The sequence below is a fragment of the Schistocerca gregaria genome, chromosome 1 (genome assembly GCF_023897955.1).
Source record: "Schistocerca gregaria isolate iqSchGreg1 chromosome 1, iqSchGreg1.2, whole genome shotgun sequence".
Taxonomy (NCBI): domain Eukaryota; kingdom Metazoa; phylum Arthropoda; class Insecta; order Orthoptera; family Acrididae; genus Schistocerca; species Schistocerca gregaria.
In genome coordinates this window covers 378,343,926-378,365,361 of record NC_064920.1, presented here as the reverse complement: position 1 = coordinate 378,365,361, position 21,436 = coordinate 378,343,926, and the positions used below count along the sequence as shown (strand labels likewise).

Sequence of the window (21,436 nt, the reverse complement as noted above, 5' to 3'; positions counted from 1 at the left end):
TGTATAATATGTACCTCTAAACAATGGCTGCGAATTGTACTATTTATAAGCGTGATGATGCCAGTGACCGCTGGTGGGAAATGGATTGGGTTGGCACCTAGCTGCTGTATCATTGGCAGTGTATTGTAAAGCCATGTAACTGTGTTATAATCACTTAGTGGTGAATTAATGAATGACCAGTTAGTTGCTGCATTTCTTCCACCATTAATTGTGTTACTGGTAGACTGCATAAATCTCTCCCATTTAGGAATTGCTGGCATTTTTAGAATGGGCTGCACTAAGTGGAGCCTGTTACCACACAGCCACAGTAATCTTTGAAGACTGTGTCTGATGGGATACAACTCATGTTCAAGTCTAGAAGAGTAATTGGTTGAATGCACTGCTTGACTTACATTGAAATATCTGAAGTTCCATAACTTAACTTCTAGGTGACCTTAGGTTGGATTAGCGCATTTGATACCTCTGATGTTCTGAAAAGTATTCTAGCATACATATTGACAGTATGTTACACTTGGGGCACACTCTTCTTTGTGGTAGTGAGTTGCAGTTTATAATGTTAAAGTTACATTATTTACTTATGATTTAAGTGTTTTAATCATCCCTTACATAAACTGAAAGAACAATGGAAAATGTTCTTTACAAAGATTTTTATACAATGTTAATATTTGTGTGTGTCATCCTTTCTGAGGAATTGTAGGTGCTAATTTTTCTGGAAATAGTTAAAATGAGTGTTTTACCTCTTTATTGTGTGGTCTTCCAGTCTCTGTAAATTAATTGTGCCCCCCCCCCCCCACCACCAAAAAAAAAAAATTAAATTGTTTCCATGTAGTCTGCTTTTGGTGACTGGAGTACTTTTTTTGCCTTGTTTTCTGTGACTTCTGTACACTAGAAATTCTTTTGTCTTATCTGGTTGATAAAGAAATTAGGTGAACTACTTTTATGTTCTGAAACACTTGTATATGTTCCTTTTAAAAGTGAAGCTAATTTTAAAAAATTGAATGCATCTACATCTAGATGGATACTCAGCAAAACACATTTAAGTGCTTGGCAGAGGATTCATCAAAAATAATTCTCTATTATTCCAATCTCAAACAGCACATGGAAAAAAACAAACAGCTATATCTTTCCATGCAAGCTCTTGATTTCCCTTATTTTATTATGATGATAATTTTTCCCTACGTAGGTTAGTATCAACAAAATATTTTCACATTTGGGAAGAAAGATGATGATTGAAATTTCATGGGAAGATTCCACTGCAACTAAAAACATCTTTGTTTTAATGATGTGCACCCCCAAGTCCTGTATCACTTCAGCGACCCTCTCCCCCTTATTTCGTGGTAATACTACATGTGCTGCCCTTATTTGATTTTTCTCGATGTACTCCATCAATCCTACCTGGTAAGGATGCCACACCACTTAGCGATACTCCGAAAGAGGATGGCCAAGCATAGTGAAGGCAGTCTCTTTAGTAGATCTGTTACATTTTCTAAGCGTTCTTGGTTTGCCTTCCCTACAATATTTTTTGTGTCTTCTTTGCAGTTTTAAGTTTTTTTAGTTGTAATTCTAGGTAGCCTTTAGATTTGACTGATTTCTTATGTACCCGAAGTTTAACGGATTCTGCTTAGCACTCGTGTGGATGATCTCACACTTCTCATTATTTAGGGCCAATTGCCAATTTTTCCACCATATTGATATCTTTTTTAAATCGTTTGCTATTTGTTTTGATTTTTCGGTGGCTTTATTGATCGATAAACAAAAGCATCTTCTGCAAACCCACCTCAGGTGGCTGATCTAGATTGTCTCCTCAATCATTTATATAGATAAGGAACAGCAAAGGGCCTATAACACTACCTTGGGGAATGCCAGGAGTCACTTCTGGTTTTCCAATGACATTCCGTCAACTACTATGAACTGCAACCTCTCTGACAGGAAATCATGAATCTAGTCACGTAATTGAGACAATATTCCATAAACACGCAATTTCACTAAAATCTTCTTGTGTGGTTCAGTGTCAAAAGCCTTGTGGAAATCTAAAAACCCAGAATCAATTTGAAATCTCTTATCAATAGCACTCAACACATTGTGTACAGAGGTAGTTGTGTTTCACAAGAACAATACTTTTTAAGTTCACATTGATTGTATGTCAATAGACCGTTCTCTTTGAGGTAATTCATAATGTCGAAACATAATATATGTTCCAAAATCCTGCTGCATATTGACTTCAATGATATCGGCCTGTAATTTAGTGATTTCTCCTACTACCTTTCTTAAATATTTGTGTGACCTGTATCTTTAGGGTACGGATCTTTTCAGCGAGCAAACGGTTGTATATGGTTGTTAAGTATGGAGCTATTGTGTTATCGCCCTCGGAAAGGAAACTAGCTGGTATAGTGTCTGGACCGGAAAACTTGCTTTTGTTAAGTGATTTAAGTTGCTTCACTACTCCGAGGATATCTACTCTTCTACATTACTCAAGTTGGCACCTATTCTTTATTCACTTCCTGGAATATTTACTTCATTTTCCTTGGTGAAGGGATTTCAGAAGGCTGTGTTTAGTAACTTGTTTTTCACAGCACTGTCGTTGATAGTATTTCAACTGCCATCACGCAGAGAAGGCATTGACTGTGTCTTGCCACTAGTGTACTTCATGTTCTACCAGAATCTCTTTGACTTTTCTCTCCGGTTTTTAGACAACGTTCTGTTGTGGAAATTATTGTAAGCATCTTGCATTGAAGTCTGCACTAAATTTTGAGCTTCTGTAAAAGACCACCAGTCTTGGAGATTTCGCGTCTGTCTAAATTTGGCATGCTGTTTTCATTGTTACTGCAACAGTGTTGTGATCTGTTCTGTGTAACACGGAGGATCAGCTCCATCATTTGTTAATTTATTCAGTATAAATGTCTCAATTGCTGTCGAAGCTATTTCTGGTCTATAGTAACATTTTTAATTTGAAAGAAGTGGAGATGATCTCTCAGGAAGGTGACAAGTGAATTTTTTATGCTTTTTTGAATAGGCATATTTTTTATTTATTTTTGGAAGATTTGGGGGTCACAATATTCAATCTCGCTATGACAACCCTGAGTTCACTAATCCCTGTATCCGTTTTGATGTTTGTTATTTGCTCAAGATTATTTGTTGCTAAGAGGTTAAGTGTGTTTTCACAGCTGTTTACTATTTGCACGGGCTCATGAACCAACTACCCAAAATAATTTTCAGAGAATGCATTTAGCTCAATTTCGGATGATATATTGTGTGTACCTCCGTATTTAAACATACATTTTTGCCAGCATATTGATGGAAAATTAAAGTCACCACCAATTGTAATTCAATTAGTTGGGTACATGTTTGAAATTAAACTGAAGTTTTCTTTGAACCTTTGAGCAGTTGTATCACCCGAATTGTTAGGTCAGCGAAAGGATCCAAATATTATTTTATTCCAGCTGCCAAGAATAACCTCTGCCCATACTAACTCAAAGGAACTATCTACTTCAATTTCACGACAAGCTAAACAACTTCTAACTGCAACAAACATGCCACCCCAACTGTTTAGCCCATCCTTTCGGAACACCATTAGTTCTTCGCAAAAATTTCAGCTGACCTTATCTCCAGCTTTAGCCAGCTTTCAGTGCTTATAACGATTTGAGCGTCAATGCTTTCCATTAGCGCTTCGAGCTTTGGTACTTTCACAACACAACTACGACAATTTACAATTGTTATACCAATGGTTCCTGTATCTAAGTTCTTCCTGTGTTTGGCCTGTGCCCTTTGAGACTGAATCCCATTTTGCGTTTTCCTGAGACCCTCCTACCTAAAGAGCTGCCCAGTCCACGACACACTGCCCCCTGCTAGCAGTGTAGTTGCCTCCTGCGTGTAGTGGACTCCTGATGTATTCAGCGGAACCCGAATCTCGACCACTCTATGGTGCAAGTTAAGGAATCTGCACCCCAGAACCGTGTGAGCTTCTGATTCGGACCCTCCACTCAGCTCTGTACTAGAGGTCCGCAATTGTTCCTGTCGACTATGCTGCTAATGTGTGCTCTGTTTTGATCTCGCAAGCAAGACTGACAGCCTTTACATCTTTTAGTCACTCGAAACCAGAGAGAATCTCTTTCAATCCAAAGCAACACACATCATTGGTAGTGATGTGTGCCATCACCTGCAGTTGGCTGGTATTCGGAAGGACCCGTTCCTCGTCTGAATGGCTCCACCTGGTGTGCACACCAAGTCCACATTGGCTTTCTTCTCTTCCTTGGCAGCCATATCCCTAAGGGACCCCATAATGCGCGTAACATTGGACCTCCCAACTGCCAATAGTCCAACTCTCTGTGATTGCCCAGATCTTGCAGGCTGAGAGGTTTCCTCTGAAAGAGGACAGGAAACTGTATCTGGCTTAGGGACAGTGTCAGCACAGACGACACCTGTTCATCACACTAACTGGGGCAAGCCATACATGTGGCCCCCTGGGGAGTCTTTTGCCATCCTGCACCGCCCCGAGGCGATCTCCCACTCAACCACGGGTGAGGTGTCAACCTCAGTGCGAGCAATGCTGCCCATTCATCAACTAAATTTTATGACTTCAAAGATGTCTTAGTTCCTATTGTTATTTTCAGTTTATGTAAGCAGTTACAAAATAATAATGTTTGTTGTCAAAAAAAGAAAAGTTTTCATCTTTCCTAGATACATTACTTTTTACATAACAGCTCACTTAATAGCTGCAAATAAGTACTCAGCTAATAAACTAAAAATAAAATGAAAAGTGAGGACTTATCATGGTGGAGGAAGTTGCCTTTTCAGTTGGAAAGCTACAGCTAACATACAGGATGACTGAGATTTAATTTGCACTTCAGCTGTGTGTAACAGTATCGAGAAATTTACATAGATTCTACCTTTATGTGCTTCTTGCATCAGTATTAGTAATGTAGTGTTAACACACTTCATGAAAAATAAATACCCCCATGCATGGAAGTGCATTGTATAGCCACAGTATAACTTTGTTGCTTCTTGTGGTGTAGAGGGATAGAAGAGACTGGGGTATCACTTGATTGCTTTTCATTTAGTAAGCCTATGGACGAGGGAAGTGCATGACAATGATCAGGCTACGTAACTTCCCTCATGCGTTTGCCCTGCATTGTGCCCCCTATTGCATCCCAAGGACAAAACTTTTGCTTAACAAGAACACAACTTTTTCTTGCCGGGGACACAACTTTTTCTTGCCGGGGACACGGCGCTTGCTTTTTTGGCGAGTTTCGCTTAACACGGCTCTACTGCACTTGCACATGGTACACACATTTAATATTTGTTCCTAACCAACCTCAACATTAAAAAATAATCTTATACCATTATAACACTATGTTCGAGTAATCTGTGATTCTTCATTCCCATGCAATATCAAGAAAATATTAATACTAGAGAAAAAGTAAATAGGATTTTTTCTTTTTTTGGGGGGGGGGGGGGGTGTAGGAAGTTGATGCAGTTTAATTTTGTACTGATAAACATTTTTGCTAGAAGGTATGGTGTTTTGAGTTATTCAAGAAAAACACAGAAAACTGACCTTTTAAGGACTCAACCCCACCTCTACCCCCACTTCCATGCTCACACTCCACCTATGGGGATTTTTAGGATATTGTTCAATACACTCCCTCGTACCACTGTAGGAAAAATTGTGATTACACAATTTTTTCACCTATTTGAAATTTATTAGTTTTCTTCGACTGCCAGATTCACAAATCTGGAGACGTGCTGGTCAGGGCAGAAGTTAAACACCCTCTGTATTGGTTTAGGACAAGGCAGATCAGAACAGAATAGAACAGACAGCATGTGGTCATACATTGTGTCAATGAAGGATAGTGTCTAGGAGACGTCGGAGATAAATCACAGCCAACAACCCTCAACCCCAAACCCCTTTTTTTAACGTGTTCTGTCATCCTGTCCCTTCTCTTTGTCAGTGTTTTCCATATGTTTCTTTCTTCACCAATTCAAAGGAGAATCTTCTTATTCCTTTCTGCATAAATTCATCAAATTTTGGCTGTGTGCCATATCTCAAATGCTTCAATTCTCTTCTGATCTGGTTTTCTTACTGTCCATGATTCACTGCCTTACACTGCTGTGCTTCAAATGTACGTTCTCAGAAATTTCCTCCTCAAATTAAGGCCATGGTTTGATAGTAGTAGACTACTTCTGCCCAGGAATGCCCTCATTGCCCTTGTTGATGTACTTTTTATGTCCTTGCTTCATTTGACACGTATTATTTTGCTTATGGGGTAGCAGAATTCCTTAACTTCATCTACTTTGTGATCATCGATTTTGATATTATATTTTTTGCTATTTTCATTACTGCTTCTTCTCATTACTTAAGCCTTTCTTCACTTTTCTGTCGGTGCTTATTCTGTACTTGTTAGACTGTTCTGTACAAATCCATTTGGCTTTGCTCTATAGGATGTATGTCAACAAGGGATAGGTATCTGGCGTTAGGAGGTGGTTGTAGAGTGAGAAATTAGAATTGGCGAAGTTCACTATTGAAACCAAATCATGGCAGCGTTTGTTGCTGCCCCTGAGGGATACAGAAATGAAGTCTGAGGGATACAGAAATGAAGTCTGAAATGCCTCATGGCTAGAGTGGACTGGAAGGTAGGCCTGCATAGTCAGAAAGCTGACTGAGAAGAGAGCAATTTGCTTCGTCCACATTCCTCAGCTCACCCAAGGCTTCTACATGACCGATGCCATTCCTGTGTATGATTTCATCCAATATAATTCTTTGTCTGACAGCGTCAGACAGCTGCTGTTCAGATTACTGTGTATGTGAACCAGAGATTGCAATATGGTAATGCTCATTTGTCTTGGAGCCCCCACACGTGAATGTTAACATCATGATACTGTTATACACAAAGCAAGACTTGTTTTAAAAGATTTCAATACTGCTACTCCCCTGTCCAGTGTACGAGGGGGGACCCAAATGTAACTGTAATCGTGTACTTGTAGTAGCAGATTGTGCTGCCAGAGGGTTGTAGTAGGAGCTCTGCTGTGTCATTCTGCCACGTGACGTCACCCAACAGTGAGAAGTGTGATTTCTTTGGCAGTTCTTTGAGTGTGCGTACAGTGCAGACGTGGCACGAGGAAATGGCTATTTCTTACGAACAACATGCAGCAGTGAAGTTTTGTTTCTGCTGCGTTCTTGTCAAGCAAGAAACTGTTGCAATGATTCAGACAGCCTACAAAGACCATGCTCTTAGTAAAACGCAAGTGTACGAATGGTTTTCTCGGTTTAAAAAGGGAGAAATGGTGGTCGCGCATTCAAGCCTGTCTCGAAATGAAGGACGCGTTCAAAGATGATCCACATTTTTTCAACAAAATCATTACAGGTGATGTCATGGTGCTGTGGGTACGATCCAGAAAGTAAACAACAGTCATCACAATGGAAGTCACCTGGCTCACATCGGCCAAAAAAAGCTCGACAAGTGAAATGAAATGTGAAAACCATGTTGGTCTGCTTTTTGATATCAAAGGGATCGTATACTCTGAATTTGTCCCTGAAAACCAGACAGTAAACCAACAATTCTATTTGGAGGTTATGAAATGGCTTCGCGGAAGTTTGTTGCGAAAACATCCGGCTTTGTGGGATTCTGGCATGTGGTTCCTGCAGCACGACATCGCTCCCTCGCACACAGCTCTCAGCATTCACCAGTTTTTCACCTCAATGAAGACAACTACCTTGACCCATGCACCCTATTCACCGGATTTAGCACCCTCGGACTACTTTCTATTCCCAAGGATGAAAAGAGACTTGCGAGGGAAGCATTTTGCGGATATGGAAGACGAAAAACGCAATGTCATGAAAGTGCTAGCAGGTATCAAAGAGGACAAATTTAAAAAGGTGCTTCGAACACTGGAATGAACATTTGGACAAGTGTATTAATGCTAATGGAGAGTGCTTCGAAGGAGATTAAGGTTCTATTTGAAAACAATAGTGTATATCATTCCTAGAAATAAATTCTGGTTATTTTTGCCCCCACCCCCCCACCCCCTCCTCATATAAGGCACTTCTTTGTCTTCACATATATACAGAGCTGCTGGTTATGTGTAACTGCAACACTGCTCACTTGCCAACTGTACGTGGCACTCCAGCCTTTGCCACAGTGTCTGTCCGAATACATGCCTAGCTGTAAATAAACACATTTTCCATCTCACTGACATGGGATGCGGGTGTACAATTCTGCACGGCCAAAGGAACAATGCATCTGTGGTCCTGTAGGACACTGCATGTGATCCTTCAGAACCCATTGATTTCACATTCCTGAGCATCAATGTTGTTGTAGGATAAACCACAGTCTCGATGGGCGACAAACGTCATGTTATTAAATTCCAGCATATGCTAGTAGATGTTTTTCCTTTATGCCCAGTCTTCTCACAACCAACCAACATTCAGATGTGATTTCTTAATGAAAAACCCACTGATCCACTGCATCGTGTATCGTTATATATGTAACATTGGTGGCATAACTCTTATCTGATTTGTGTGGATGCTGTGAAATAAAAATATTTTGCAATCCAAGTATGTAAAGTACTTCATGGCAGTTTGATATTTTTGCTTGCTGCCTTCATGGCATTGGAATTTCAAATGCCAGCAGTGCGGTATGTATTTTAGGTGACAATGAGACTTGTATGGTGCAAAATTGTTCCGTATCGTTTAAGTTCATGATTAATATTTTTTCCCCCATTGCTAGTGGCCTATTGTCTTCTCCTCACTACTGCATGTGTATTGAGGTCCAGCATATTGTCTGCTGGGACCTAATCTCTTCCTCTCTTTTTATAAGCCTTTTCTTGTTTAATGCATATCCTATCCAGTTTTGGTTGTGTCTCCAAACTGGTCCTTAAAGCAGATGAAATTTGTATTTTTGTGGGGAGAGGGTTTTGGACACCCCCATCAAAACACACACACACACACACACACACACACACACACACACACACACACACACAGGGAATCAGCCACTTTATATCTACATTAATATGAAAAACACTTATAGCTGTATATTATGCATATCTAATGTAAATTGATTATATTTTTTCACTCTGTTACAGAATCAAAGCATGTACCTCTCCGGTCATCAAGGTCAGCAGCAAAGGTGTGTTAATGAAAGATTTTCAAAAATATCCAGTTAATAACTTCAGATTTATCATATAACTTTTGTCATGCCTGTAGCATTTGGGGAGGGGGGGTAGGATGTCAGACGGGATATGACTTGGAAAAGGAGAGGCACCACAGGACTTTTCAATTTCCACTGTCTATACTTTTACTAATAAATTCATAAAACATTGTCAGCATGACCAGGAAGGATTCAGGATTCACACTCATAGCAGCAGAAGTTAAAAAACACAACAAAATAATTTTTTTGTGTGTGAAATTTCATCATTTTTCACTTACTATTGGCTGCATTTGTTGTTAAAGGTACACTTTTCTTCATAAGTAATCGAAATTCTTCGATGAATTTTGCACAGCATACAAACCTTACTTACAGGTGTATGAAACTCTAGAATTTATTTAATTTATGAAAAAATGAATGAGCTGTTACATTTTAAACTTCATGTTTAGAAAAAACTCAACTTTTATAGTTAATTATCTCAATTTTTACCACAGTTTTTAATAAATTTTAAAAATTTAGAGTTTCATACACCTGTAAGTATTGTTTGTACGCTGTGCAAAATTCATCGAAGAATCTCTCTTAGTAATGAGGAAAAGTGTACCTACAGCAACAAACACAGGCAGTAGTAAGTGAAAAAATGATGAATTTTCTGTCTATATCCGGATCCCGCTTCATCTACTGCTGGGTCTGGGTGCTGATAAGTCCTCTCCATTTGGCTCAGTCTGCCCACCACTTTTCTTCCTCCACTTGCTGCCAGGTCACACCTCTCCTTTCCACAGATATTCTCACTCCCATTTTCCACAGTGTTCTTGGGCGCCCTCTAGGTCTTTTTGCATCCAGGTTTAGTTATTCCACAATTTTGGGGAGTCTCTGCCCATGCATCCTCTTAACGTGCCCATACCATCTTAATCTCCCCCCCCTCTCCTTCTTTCCCTCCCTCCAATTTCTTCTCTCATACTTTCTCGTTTAAGGTCCTGTCTAATCTCTACATTCCTTAAGCTGTCCATTCTTGTTTTTCCCTTAACTGCTATGAGAAATTTCATTTTCCCTGTTTGCAGTCAGCTCCAGTCCCTTTCTGTCATTGTCCATCTTTCTCCACTATAGGTGACAGTAGGGAAGTAATTATTCTTATACAGGAGTTTTGCTTTTTCTGAAACTTCCTTATTCCAAATCAGGTTTTTTTATTGTTTGGTAGAAATTGCCTCCCTTCGGTAACCTCCTATTAATTTCATTGGTTATTCTTCCCTAAATAAGTGAAACTTTCTACCACTTAGAGCGGTTCTCCATTCAAGGTAATATTTGTGTTGATCCCTTTCTATCTTCCAAATACCATTACTTCACTCTTATCTTTATTTATTTTTAATCCATACCTTTTGATTATTTCCTTCCATGCCTCAAGTTTTAACTGTACATCTGCCTCTTTATCGCCCCACATTACCATATCATCTGCAAAAATTCTCCTTTTGGCTTTTTCTTTTACTATTTCTATAACTGCCCTATTCATTCCCTCCATCACAACATTAAAAACTGCGGGAGATACAATACTTCCTTGCTTAAGTCCTTGTCTTATTTCGATGTATTCAGAGTTCCCCAATGGTGTTCTGATTCTACAATTGTGTCCTCTGTACATCAATGTATTCATCTTCTATATCTATCTTCTTCATTTCTTCCCAGAGTCTTTCCCTGTTAACTGAACCATATGCCTTTTCTATGTCTATAAAAACCATTATCACCCTTTTGTTATACCCCCAACTTTTTTCTAACAGTTGACAGATAGAAAATATCAGGTTGATTGTGCTTCTCCCTTTCCTAAACCCATGCTGTTCTTTACTCATCACCTTTCCTATGTTTTCACTTATTCGACTTGGTAAAATTCTTTCAAAAATCTTGGCTGTATGACCCATAAGGGTTATTCCTCTGTAGTTTTTACAAAGTCTTTTATTGCCTTTTTTGAAGATGGGAACAATGTCTCCTTCAATCGTCAGGGATTGTACTATTTCTCTACACACTTTAATAGTACTCTGTACATCCACTGCATTCCCATTGGACCTACTGCTGTTATCATGTCCACTGATACTTCATCAGGTCCTGGGGCTTTTCCCCCATTCATCTTCTTCATAGCTATTCCCATTCCTTTCAGTTTAATTTGCCCACATTCGCTTCCCAACTTCTCTCAGTTTCTCCATTATTTGTTGTTTCCTCATGTACCTGCTCCTCAACGTTTAAATGTTTCTTAAAATGTTCATTCCAGAGATCTTTAATATTACCTGGATCTTCAATGACGGTACTGTCCCCTGTTTCCATCTTTATTGGTACTTCAGAAGCCTTCCTTTTAATTTTCATCATTTTATAGAACATTTTCTTATTGCTTTTCACATCTTAAAGTATTTTTGTAAACTCTTCCCATGCCTTTTTCTTTGCTGTTCCCACTATTTCTTTGCATGTCTTCTTTTCCTCTATATATCTTTTATGGTCTTTGTCATTTTTAGTTTTCCACGAATTTCTTCATGCTCCATTTTTTCTTCTAACTGCTTGGATTGTGGTATTGTCCCACCAAATTGTCTGCCTTACTTTTTCCTTTCCAGATGTTGTACCACATACTTTCGTGGTGCTTCGACTAAAGTGTCTTTGAATAAACGCCAATCTTCTTCTACATCGCAGAAAACTTCTTTTGGGAATTTTTGTGTGATTAACTCTTCATACTTCTCAGCACTTTCACTCTCCTTCAGTTTCCAATCCCGTATCCTCACCACTTTCTTCTGTTTTCTATTTTTCACACACTGATTCATTTTCCATTGTCCCACCAGTAATCTGTGGTCTCCATCTGCACTCACACTTGGAATTACCTTCACATTTGTTACTTTCTCTCCCCATTCCCTCATCTACTAGAATATAATCAGTTACACTCTTGGTTCTTTCATCCCAACAGTATCTGGTGAGAACACGACTTTCTCTCTTCATAAACCAGCTGTTTGCTATTTTCATTCCATTCCTATGGCACAAATCCAGGAGTCTATCCCCTTCTTCATTTTTGCCTCCATATACAAAACATCCCAACACTTGCTCAAATCCATTTCTGTCTTTGCCTACATGTGCATTAAAATCTCCCGTCACTATATTGGCACACTCTGTATGGTTTTCCAACTCATTTTCAAAGTCCACCTTCTCTTATTTGCAACATCCAACTTGTGGTGCATAAATTTGGATTACTTTAGTGCCATTTTTTGGAATCTTAGGTTTAAGATTATGACCCTGTCCGATATATATCTCACACCTTCAATACAGCTTTGTACATTCTTATTCACCATCACTGGCACACCATTTCTTCCAAATCTGTTATTCCCACTCCAGTACAGTTTTCCTCCTCCTCCTCTCAAATTCTTCGCACCTTTTCCCTTCCACTTTGTTCCGCTTAATCCCAATATAGCTAACTTTCTCTTTGTTAGTACATCTGTCATTTCTTCCACTTTTCCATTGAGGGTTAATATATTTAGGTTATTTTTTAGTCCGTTTGGTTTCTTCTTCTTGTGCTGATGAATATCGTCAGGTCTCCCATCATTCGCACCAGTACTTGGAGAAGCAGTGGGGTCAAATTTTGAGTGGTTTGTTCTGATGCTCGTCTGTGTTTTGAAACCAATATATGAAGATTTTCCTACAGGCTTGCTAGGCCTAATGCAAGAAAGGGTTTTCTGTTGCAGTTGTCTCCCTTAGCCTTTGGAGTTTCACCTCCACCACAAGGCAGTAGTTCCTTTCTCATTCAATCCCCAGAAAGGAGGGTTGTCTTATCTGCGAGCTACGCCGTTCCGCAGTCTTCCTTCTCCGCCGTCGTTGCCATTAAGGTCTTCATCCGTAACTGTGGTCATGGGTCCCTTGGTACACCCCACGGGATTGGGTACCTGTCTGAACTCGGCCCTCCTAGCCTACTGAAGTGTAGGATGGCCACACCTGCGACGTGAACACACCAGACAGGAATTACCCCAGTGGAGGAATAGAGAAGCGGACCCTACCTCCCTGGAGCCGGGTTAATGATTGTGTATGGTGCCGCAATCAAAGGTTTCAAAGTTTCACGTGTAAAAACGTTATTTTGTCATGTTTTTTAACTTCCACTGTTGCCATGAGTGTGACTCCTGAATCCTTCCTGGTCGTGCTGACAAAGTTTTATAAATTTATTTGTAGAAGTATAGACAGTGGAAATTAAAATGTCTTGCATTGCCTCTCCTCCTCAAAGTTGTCCCATTTGACGGCCTACCTCCCTTCAGAAACCAACTACATTTCCCTGTATCAGGTGAAAGTAAAAGATTATTTTGGCCAACATTTTTCATTGAATACAGATGCAATAATAAGTAATATTTTTATTGAATTGCAGCACCAGCTACACCATAATATTTTTATTGAATCACAGCACCAATTACACCAAAGTTTCTCTGCAACTTGTTTCTGTCCTTAGACCATTTTCAAGCATACACAACATGAGCCCCTCTTGTCAGTTGGAGTCCAATAGACTTCCTGATGCTCTTCAAGTGGCATGGGGATCCCAATGTTCAGTTATGAACACTATGAAAATGGCGAAAGGACTGAAACTGCTTGCAAATTAATAAAAATATAATGTAAGTTACACCATTAAATTGTTGTTTGCATATTCAGCACTGCACAAAAGCTTTTGTTAGTCTTCTTAATACCACATAGTATTAAGTTTTCATGTGTGGCTTAGTTTATGTTTCACTTCTATACTGTTTTAAGATAATGTATGGCATGTGCGCATGATACATTTTATTCGATAATAAAGTTAGATAGTTCCTTGAGATGAGATGCTTGTTTTACATTAATGTGATTTGTAATGTATGTAAGCAAAGGAATAGAGGTTAAAATTTTATGCTGCAATGGGTTAAGCACAAAAGTGCAGTGCAGTGATTTCAAAATAAAAATATTACATGCAAAAGTCAGTAATGGTGCTTACTGCAGCTCTGTATTTGCATTAGTACTGAAACTATATTTCTAAATTCTTCATTTGCCATTGTGCATGGAAGGAACTCACCCAGAGGTTGATTGCTGCAGCTGAGGCAGCAAAATGTGCACTGCTTGGCCTCAGGGAATGTTGGTATTAAAGTTGCATAGTGTGAAACAGTGGACTAACAATTTGTGCTAAAAGATTACAAGGTTATGAGACTTCCTTCGACAACTAACCGTAATTTCTAGTTATTGCACAAACATGTTGCAGTGCTCACTTCACATGACATAATTTACATGTTGGCATAACAAATTCTGAAAATATAAGAGAAAAAAGTTCGGTGAAAGCTATGTGCTTTGCCATGTTGCTTATTAGAGAGGCTATCAGGAGGATGCATTCCAATTTGTCAGACACATTCTGACAGACTGTGATACAAACTATGGAATGTTCACTGTACTACTCATTAAGCAATATCTGTGAATTCTTCTTCAGACCTGGATTTCTATTGATAGCAGTTCGAAGAATATCAAGGCAAAGATTAGTCGTATGCATATAAGGCTATTGCAGATAGACTAGTCAAGGTGTGCAGTGATGACAGGTAATCATAGCGTCGGGCTTTCCAAGGATGATGTATGAAGCAGGAAACTTGACAGGATTATTAAAGTCTTACAAAGGCCTTGCTGGCCAAAAGCTTTATTTGTGACATTCGTTTTGTTGTGCCCATCTTTGACTTGGTACCTCTGGTGTATTGTTAGTAGCAATTTTCCTTTTCATAATATTGTTACATTCCATCCTGGATTTGCCGTTATTTAATATTATGAAAAGGATAGTCTGCTGCTCACCACAATATAGAAGGCATAGAGTTGCAGAGCGACACAATAAAAAGGCAGTTTAAGCTTTCAGACAAGTGTGTCATCCTCCTCAAATAGGACAAACACACACACACACACACACACACACACACACACACACACACACACACACACACACCTACCTTTTACTAATGTCTCTGGCTGCGGCTGTGTGTCCGTTGTGCAACAATCTGTAGTGGGGGGGGGGGGGGGGGTTGGTTAGAGGCATGGTACTGGGTTGGGTGGGCTGCTGTAGTTGGAAAGGGGGGGGGAGGTGCAAGAGAAGGTGGATAGACTGTTGATGCATTAGTGTAATAGAAAGTGTGTATAGTGCTGGAGTGGGAGAAGGAAAGGGGTTAGCGAAGTGGGGAACAGGGACTAATGAAGGTTGAAACTGTAGGGAGGGGAGGGGTGGGGAGTTAAAAGAACAAAGGCCATATTGTAGGGAGAGCTTCCACCTGTGAAATTCAGATACACTGGTTTTGTTAGGAAGGATCCAGATGACTCTGGCTGTTAAGCAGTCATTGAAGAATCCCCCCCCCCTCTCTCTCTCTCTCTTTCTTTCTCTCTCTCTCTCTCTCTTTCTTTCTCTCTCTCTCTCTTTCTCTCTCTCTCTCTCTCTTTCTTTCTCTCTCTCTCTCTTTCTTTCTCTCTCTCTCTCTCTCCCTCCCCCTCTCCCCCATGCTCACACTCTGGCGTGCCTTCTACTCCACCCACACACTTACAGTATGTATCCTCTCTCTCTTTGCTCCCTCCCCCCTTCCTTCTCTCTGGACCTTGCAGTCTTTCCTGTCTCCACCATGTTCTTGCACACTCCCATAAGTAGCACATAGGCTCTGAATTGCATACCTTTAGAGCTACGAGCACTTATTACTCTCTCTTACTGTGAAACACATTTCTTTTATCGAACAGATGCCCATAGCTCTTAAGGGCCTATGTTTACTGGACAGTTTTTTTCTGGGTTTGGTCCCTGTTACCTCCTCCCAAAATATGGAAAGTAAAAGAGCTTGCTGTAAAAGAGATGTGTTTCACAGTATTGTAGATGAACAAGTGATCATAGCTCTTAGGACACGCCTTTTTGGAACCCATGTTTAATAGACTTTTCTCTTGTTTTGGTGCAAGGAACTTATCCCCAAAGTTTGTAAAAGTGTTTTTAAACATCCTGTATAAAATTAACTGACAAATTGAAACTAAATGCCAAATTCCTATACAGTATACATTGCAGGATTAGCATTCCTGGAAGAAGGGGTGTGACAGAAAATAGCTTAGTTACATCATGGATGATTGTTTCCAAAATGAAGTTTAGAAAATAGAAATGTTGACCTGGCAGAATTGAAACTGGGATGACAGATCAGGTGTGCCATGCATGAAGAGTTCTGCTCAGGGGTTAAGGTGATGTGTGGGCATCCAGGGAGAATTAGTTTTAAATAAGAAGAAAACTCTGTTAAAAACATGGTGTCATGTTTACTGTTCATTTAGGAATACATATGACGCAGCTGGGGAAGACTCCATGTTGAGGGGGCCGTTATGGCCAAAGTTCAGAGTGGATCATAAAATAGAGATAAAAGTGTTGTCGAATTGTGATCTAGCAGCAGAGAGTGAGACGCGTCTTGACCTGACATCAGAGACCCTGTGTGCACTTTCTCCTATGCTTCCATTGGTTGAGGGTTGCAGGCAATGTTTGGCAATGGTTCAAGTTTGTCATCAGTCCTTACTGTGGGAACTACACTCTGCTCGACATCACATGCTGGAAGGTGCATGAACTGCACGAGAGGTCTTCCAAAAACCAGTTTGAGAAAAAAAGATTAACAAACTGCATCAATTCCCTCCAAATGTGTGGCAACCTGAACTGTTCAGTCCTTAAGAGCATTTCCCATGAATGTTTCCATTCTTTCATTTAACTGTTTTTATTTAACATGTTCGTGTTGGCCTCTGCCATCAGTGGCTCATGCTATATCCTCCCATTGGGCAGCCTGCACCCCCAGTGGTCCACACTAGCTCAGTGGCAGTCAGTCTGGTCCCTACCAGTTACTAGTGGACATTCCAGCTTTCATGGTGGGCATTAGGAGGTTGGGGATTAAAGAGATTTTCATAAAATTTGGCATAAAGTATCTTCTTACTGATTTATTATTATCATTATTATTATTATTTCTTTCTTATCTCAGACGTTATGTCTGGTCAGAAGTAGAAAGTGACGCGGACCTTGATCAAGCGTGACTTCCTTTTAACTGTACGGTATATGTTATATTGCATTTAGGAACTTTTGTGTAATTGAACATGTATCAATTATGGATTTCTGTAGTTGTATATATAAGTTTGGATGTAGCTGTATTGCATTATTATTATTATTATTATTATTATTATTATTATTATTATATGTGTTAAGCTGTTCAACTCTGCTTTAGAAATTTTATAAACTATAGTTTGTTCCATAGTTTATAAATCACCATTACTGTGGAATTGGTGGGCGGTTAGAAAATTTTACTACTAATGAAGATACAAAAATGGGTGGTAGTTAAAAAAGGTCGACTACCCCTTCACTAGATTCACCCATTGAGCAGCATGTACCACTGGGGGATCACACTCGACTCTACCAATTACGCTACCAGCAATACGCTAACATACGGTTATTACTTATTAGCCAGGTGCAATGAACAGCTGTGAATACAATTTTGTGTGATCTTTCAACAAGAGAGTTCTCTGAACAGATGATGTTTGACAATTAGTGTAAAATTCTTTTATGTGATCTCTTGTTATTTTAAAAGAGCAGACTGATGTCATTTTCAGAGTAATGGTTCTGCCCAGAGCATTTGAATGCAACCAATGCTCCACAATGAGAAACAGGAAAAACAGTGCCACCAGATGAAGGAAACCATGAATATGCGTGCCACCCCACAATGACTAACACAATTGTTAATGCCGAGCTGCCACTGTTTTAAAAATAACAAAGAATTTTGAAATGATAGTAATGTTGTATCCATTAGTGTCAGCAATTGATGGTAGGCAATGAAAACCTCCTAACTTCGTTTTCTTAAATTTTGGAGGAGAAGCAAACACAGTTTGTTAAAGAATAACGTAAAATGACACAGAAAGTTGCTGCATGTGTAACTGTATTGTAGAAGTCTAATTATTGACAGATTAGAGAAATCTGCGCACTTCCAAATCTCTCTCAAATTATGGAGTTACTGGTTATTGGAATTAAGAGATTTCCGCAGACAGATGCGAGGTTTTCATTACCTGCTATCAATATAAAGGTCATTTGTAAGAAAAATGTGACCAGCAACCATTTTACCGAGTTCTCTCTTAAAATTACCACATATGAGCTGACACAAGATCAAACTGAAACTTGAGAGATTGTGACCCTTATGTTGAAGAACTCCAGCAGAAACGGTTGCTTTGTGTGGATCTGTCCATACTTAATCAGATATGCCTTTTTCTGAAGCTGACAGCTATTTATTTGTATCCAGTTAAACCCAATTAACTGCTTACAGGAATTATTCTTCTACTCTGTTTTGTTCTGATATTAATTTTACTAGAGAATCACTTGATTCAAATATTCATAACTCTTAAATCATAAAGTGTGCATTGTACTGCATTTTGCACTTGGTGGAAGAATGTGGTCAGCAGAAGGGGATGTTTATGTAATAAGGAAACAAAAAGATGGCTATATATACACACAATTTGCTATCGTCAAATATTAATTCTATGGCTTGTTACAATTGACCATACCAGAGTTTCTTTTCTTTGGGAAACATTCCTGAGCTTCAACTGTGCATTTAATTTACTAGTAGGCAAAATCGCTACTCATGTTGTTTTCAACTGTGTCAACTTTGTTTGGTTGAAATGAGTGGCTTCTGCTTAAAAGTTGATCACCCAATGGAAACATTCCAATCTGTAATTCTACACTGTATATTTAGCACGACTTAACAAAATATTTCTATTTTGAATGTATTGGTCAAAAGCTGGCAGTAGTATGATGTTAATTGCTGTTATCATGTTAGTTGATATTTCTATTTACTTGTTGCTCATCTAATTGATATCTTGTTTATTCCAGGCTGCAGCTACAAAAATTCGGAGTGCTGTAGAAGCAGAAAGTGAAGGAAACAGTAAGAAGAGAAGATGCATTGTAAAGATAGAACGAATAAGTGCACCTCAGTCGGCTTTGGACATAATTGTTGAAGAACAGGAGACAAATAATATATCACCCAATGTGGCAAACACACTTTTGAAGCTTGAAGTTGCCAGTGCTACAGTGAATGATAAACCACATTTAGATTGTCAGAAAACTGTTAACAAAGACAATAACGGAGAGTCGCCATCTTCTGATCACCAATCCCCTTTCCAGCGAGGTGTTGTAGCAAACTCAACTTTTGTTCTTGATGTTGTCCAACCAGAAACAGTGAAGTGTCTCTTACCAGAAGTTAGTGATAAACCAAACAGAGACTGTGAAAATTCACCAACAGAAACTGTACAAAACAAAAGTGGCACTGAACTACATAGTACTTTTGTAATATCTACAGGAAATGCAGATGCTGTTTCTGACAAGCTGGAAGAGTATAAACAGTTGAATGCGTTAACAAAGACTCCTGAAAAACAGATGGTAAACTTGAATGACAATAAGACTAAAAAAAGGTGAGAAAATTTAGTATTATAGAGCTAGCAGGCTGTCAGATGATGATGATGATGATGATGATTAAAATGTCATTGACACATGCTGTATCTCAGAATTACGGAACACATTAAATAAGGAAAAGTCAACCACTTGTCTTTAGTAGGATGCAGTGTGTTGCATACACATGAAATGGAAAATAGTATTTGTACTAGCTTTTGACCTCTTCTACATGTACATTGACACTCCCCAGTTCACCATAGGAATGTGACGGAGAGTACCCTACACCACTACATTTCCTTTCTCGTTACATCACAAGTAGAACAAGGGAAAAACAACTGTCCATATGCCTCTGTACGAGTCCTAATTTCTCATATCATATATCTTCGTGGAGCTTATGCATAATGTATGTTGGAGACAGCAGAAATATTCCGCAGTCTGCTTCTAACTCCAGTTCTTTAAATTTTTTCTCGATAGTGTTCTTCTAAAAGAACATCACTTTCCCTCCAGGGATTCCCATTTGTAGTTCTGAAGTGTCTCCTTAACACTTACATTTTGTTCAAACCTACCAGTAACAAAGCTAGCAGCCCACCTCTGAATTGCTTCTGTCTCTTTCTATAAGCCAACCTGGTACAAAAACTCGAGCAGTACTCAAGAATGGGTCACACTAGCATCCTATATGCGGTCTCCTTTACAGATGAACCACACTTCCCTAGAATTCTTCCAAAAAGCAGAAGTTGATCATTCACCTGTCTTACCTCAATCCTCACACACTTGTACGATTTCATATTGCTTTGCAAAGTTACCCCCAGATATTTAAACAACACGACTATGTCAAGCAGGATGCTGCTAATGCTGTATCTGAACATTACAGGTTTGTTTTTCCTACTCATCTGCATTAACTTACATTTTTCTACATTTAGAGCTAGCTGCCATTCATCGCGCCAACTAGTAATTTTATCTGTCACCTTGTGTCATCCTACAGTCACTCGACTTCGACACATTATCGTACACCACAGCATCATCAACAAACGACTGCAGATTGTTGCCCACACTGTCTGCCAGATCAGCTCTCACTTTTTTCTTGCAAAAGTACACACATTCACAAAACCAATCAACCACAGACACACTCCTCTGACAACGGGAATGTGCATTAGAGTTTCTGCTTGGTTGTGTGTGTACTTTAACTAGAAAAAGAACAAGAACTTGAAAGTTAGTGTGAATAGTGGATTCTGCTGCATGTGTCTGCGCCCACACACCAGTCCACTATAGATGAGTTTTTCCTTATTTTACACATTGTTCCATTCAAGAATTGCCAGTATTGCTAAAATTACAGAATATTCTTAGACATAAGTTAATAGAATAATGAGCAGATAAATAAATTGTTGCCAACAGCCTTGCCACAGTGGTAACACCAGTTCCATTCAAATCACCGAAGTTAAGTGCTGTCAGGCTGAGCTAGCACTTGGATGGGTGACCATCCGGTCTGCCGAGCGCTGTTGGCAAAGGGGGGTCCACTCAGCCCTTGCGAGGCAAACTTGAGGAGCTACTTGATTGAGAAGTAGTAGCTCCAGTCTCTGAAAGTGACATACGACCGGGAGAGCAGTGTGCTGACCGCATCCAGTGACGCCTGTGGGCAGAGAATGACACAGCGGCCGGTCGGTACTGCTAGACCTTCATAGCCTGTTTGGGAAGAGTTTAGTTTTTTTTAGGTGAACTGTTGGTCCAGGTGACCCTGAGATTACTGTGTGTGTGTGTGGGGGGGGGGGGGGGGAGATTATTGTTATATTTAAATATATGTTTCAACTTTGGTGACTGGTGTAATGGTCATATTTCTCTCTACATTAACCCTCCGCTATCTGGTATCTGGGAGTTGAAGTATCCAGCA

At 39.5% G+C, this 21,436-nt stretch overlaps 1 protein-coding gene across 2 annotated transcripts in view; it reads left to right on the top strand.

Annotated features, from left to right (window-relative positions):
- The window catches only part of LOC126347975 (calponin homology domain-containing protein DDB_G0272472-like), a 129,503-nt gene that overhangs the window by 38,065 nt on the left and 70,002 nt on the right, over window positions 1–21,436 (top strand). For both annotated transcript variants that reach the window (XM_050002316.1, XM_050002317.1), the window contains exons 4-5: window positions 9,079–9,122; window positions 18,994–19,571. In XM_050002316.1, coding sequence (XP_049858273.1) covers window positions 9,079–9,122; window positions 18,994–19,571 — 622 coding nt within the window. The remainder of the gene's footprint in view (window positions 1–9,078; window positions 9,123–18,993; window positions 19,572–21,436) is intronic.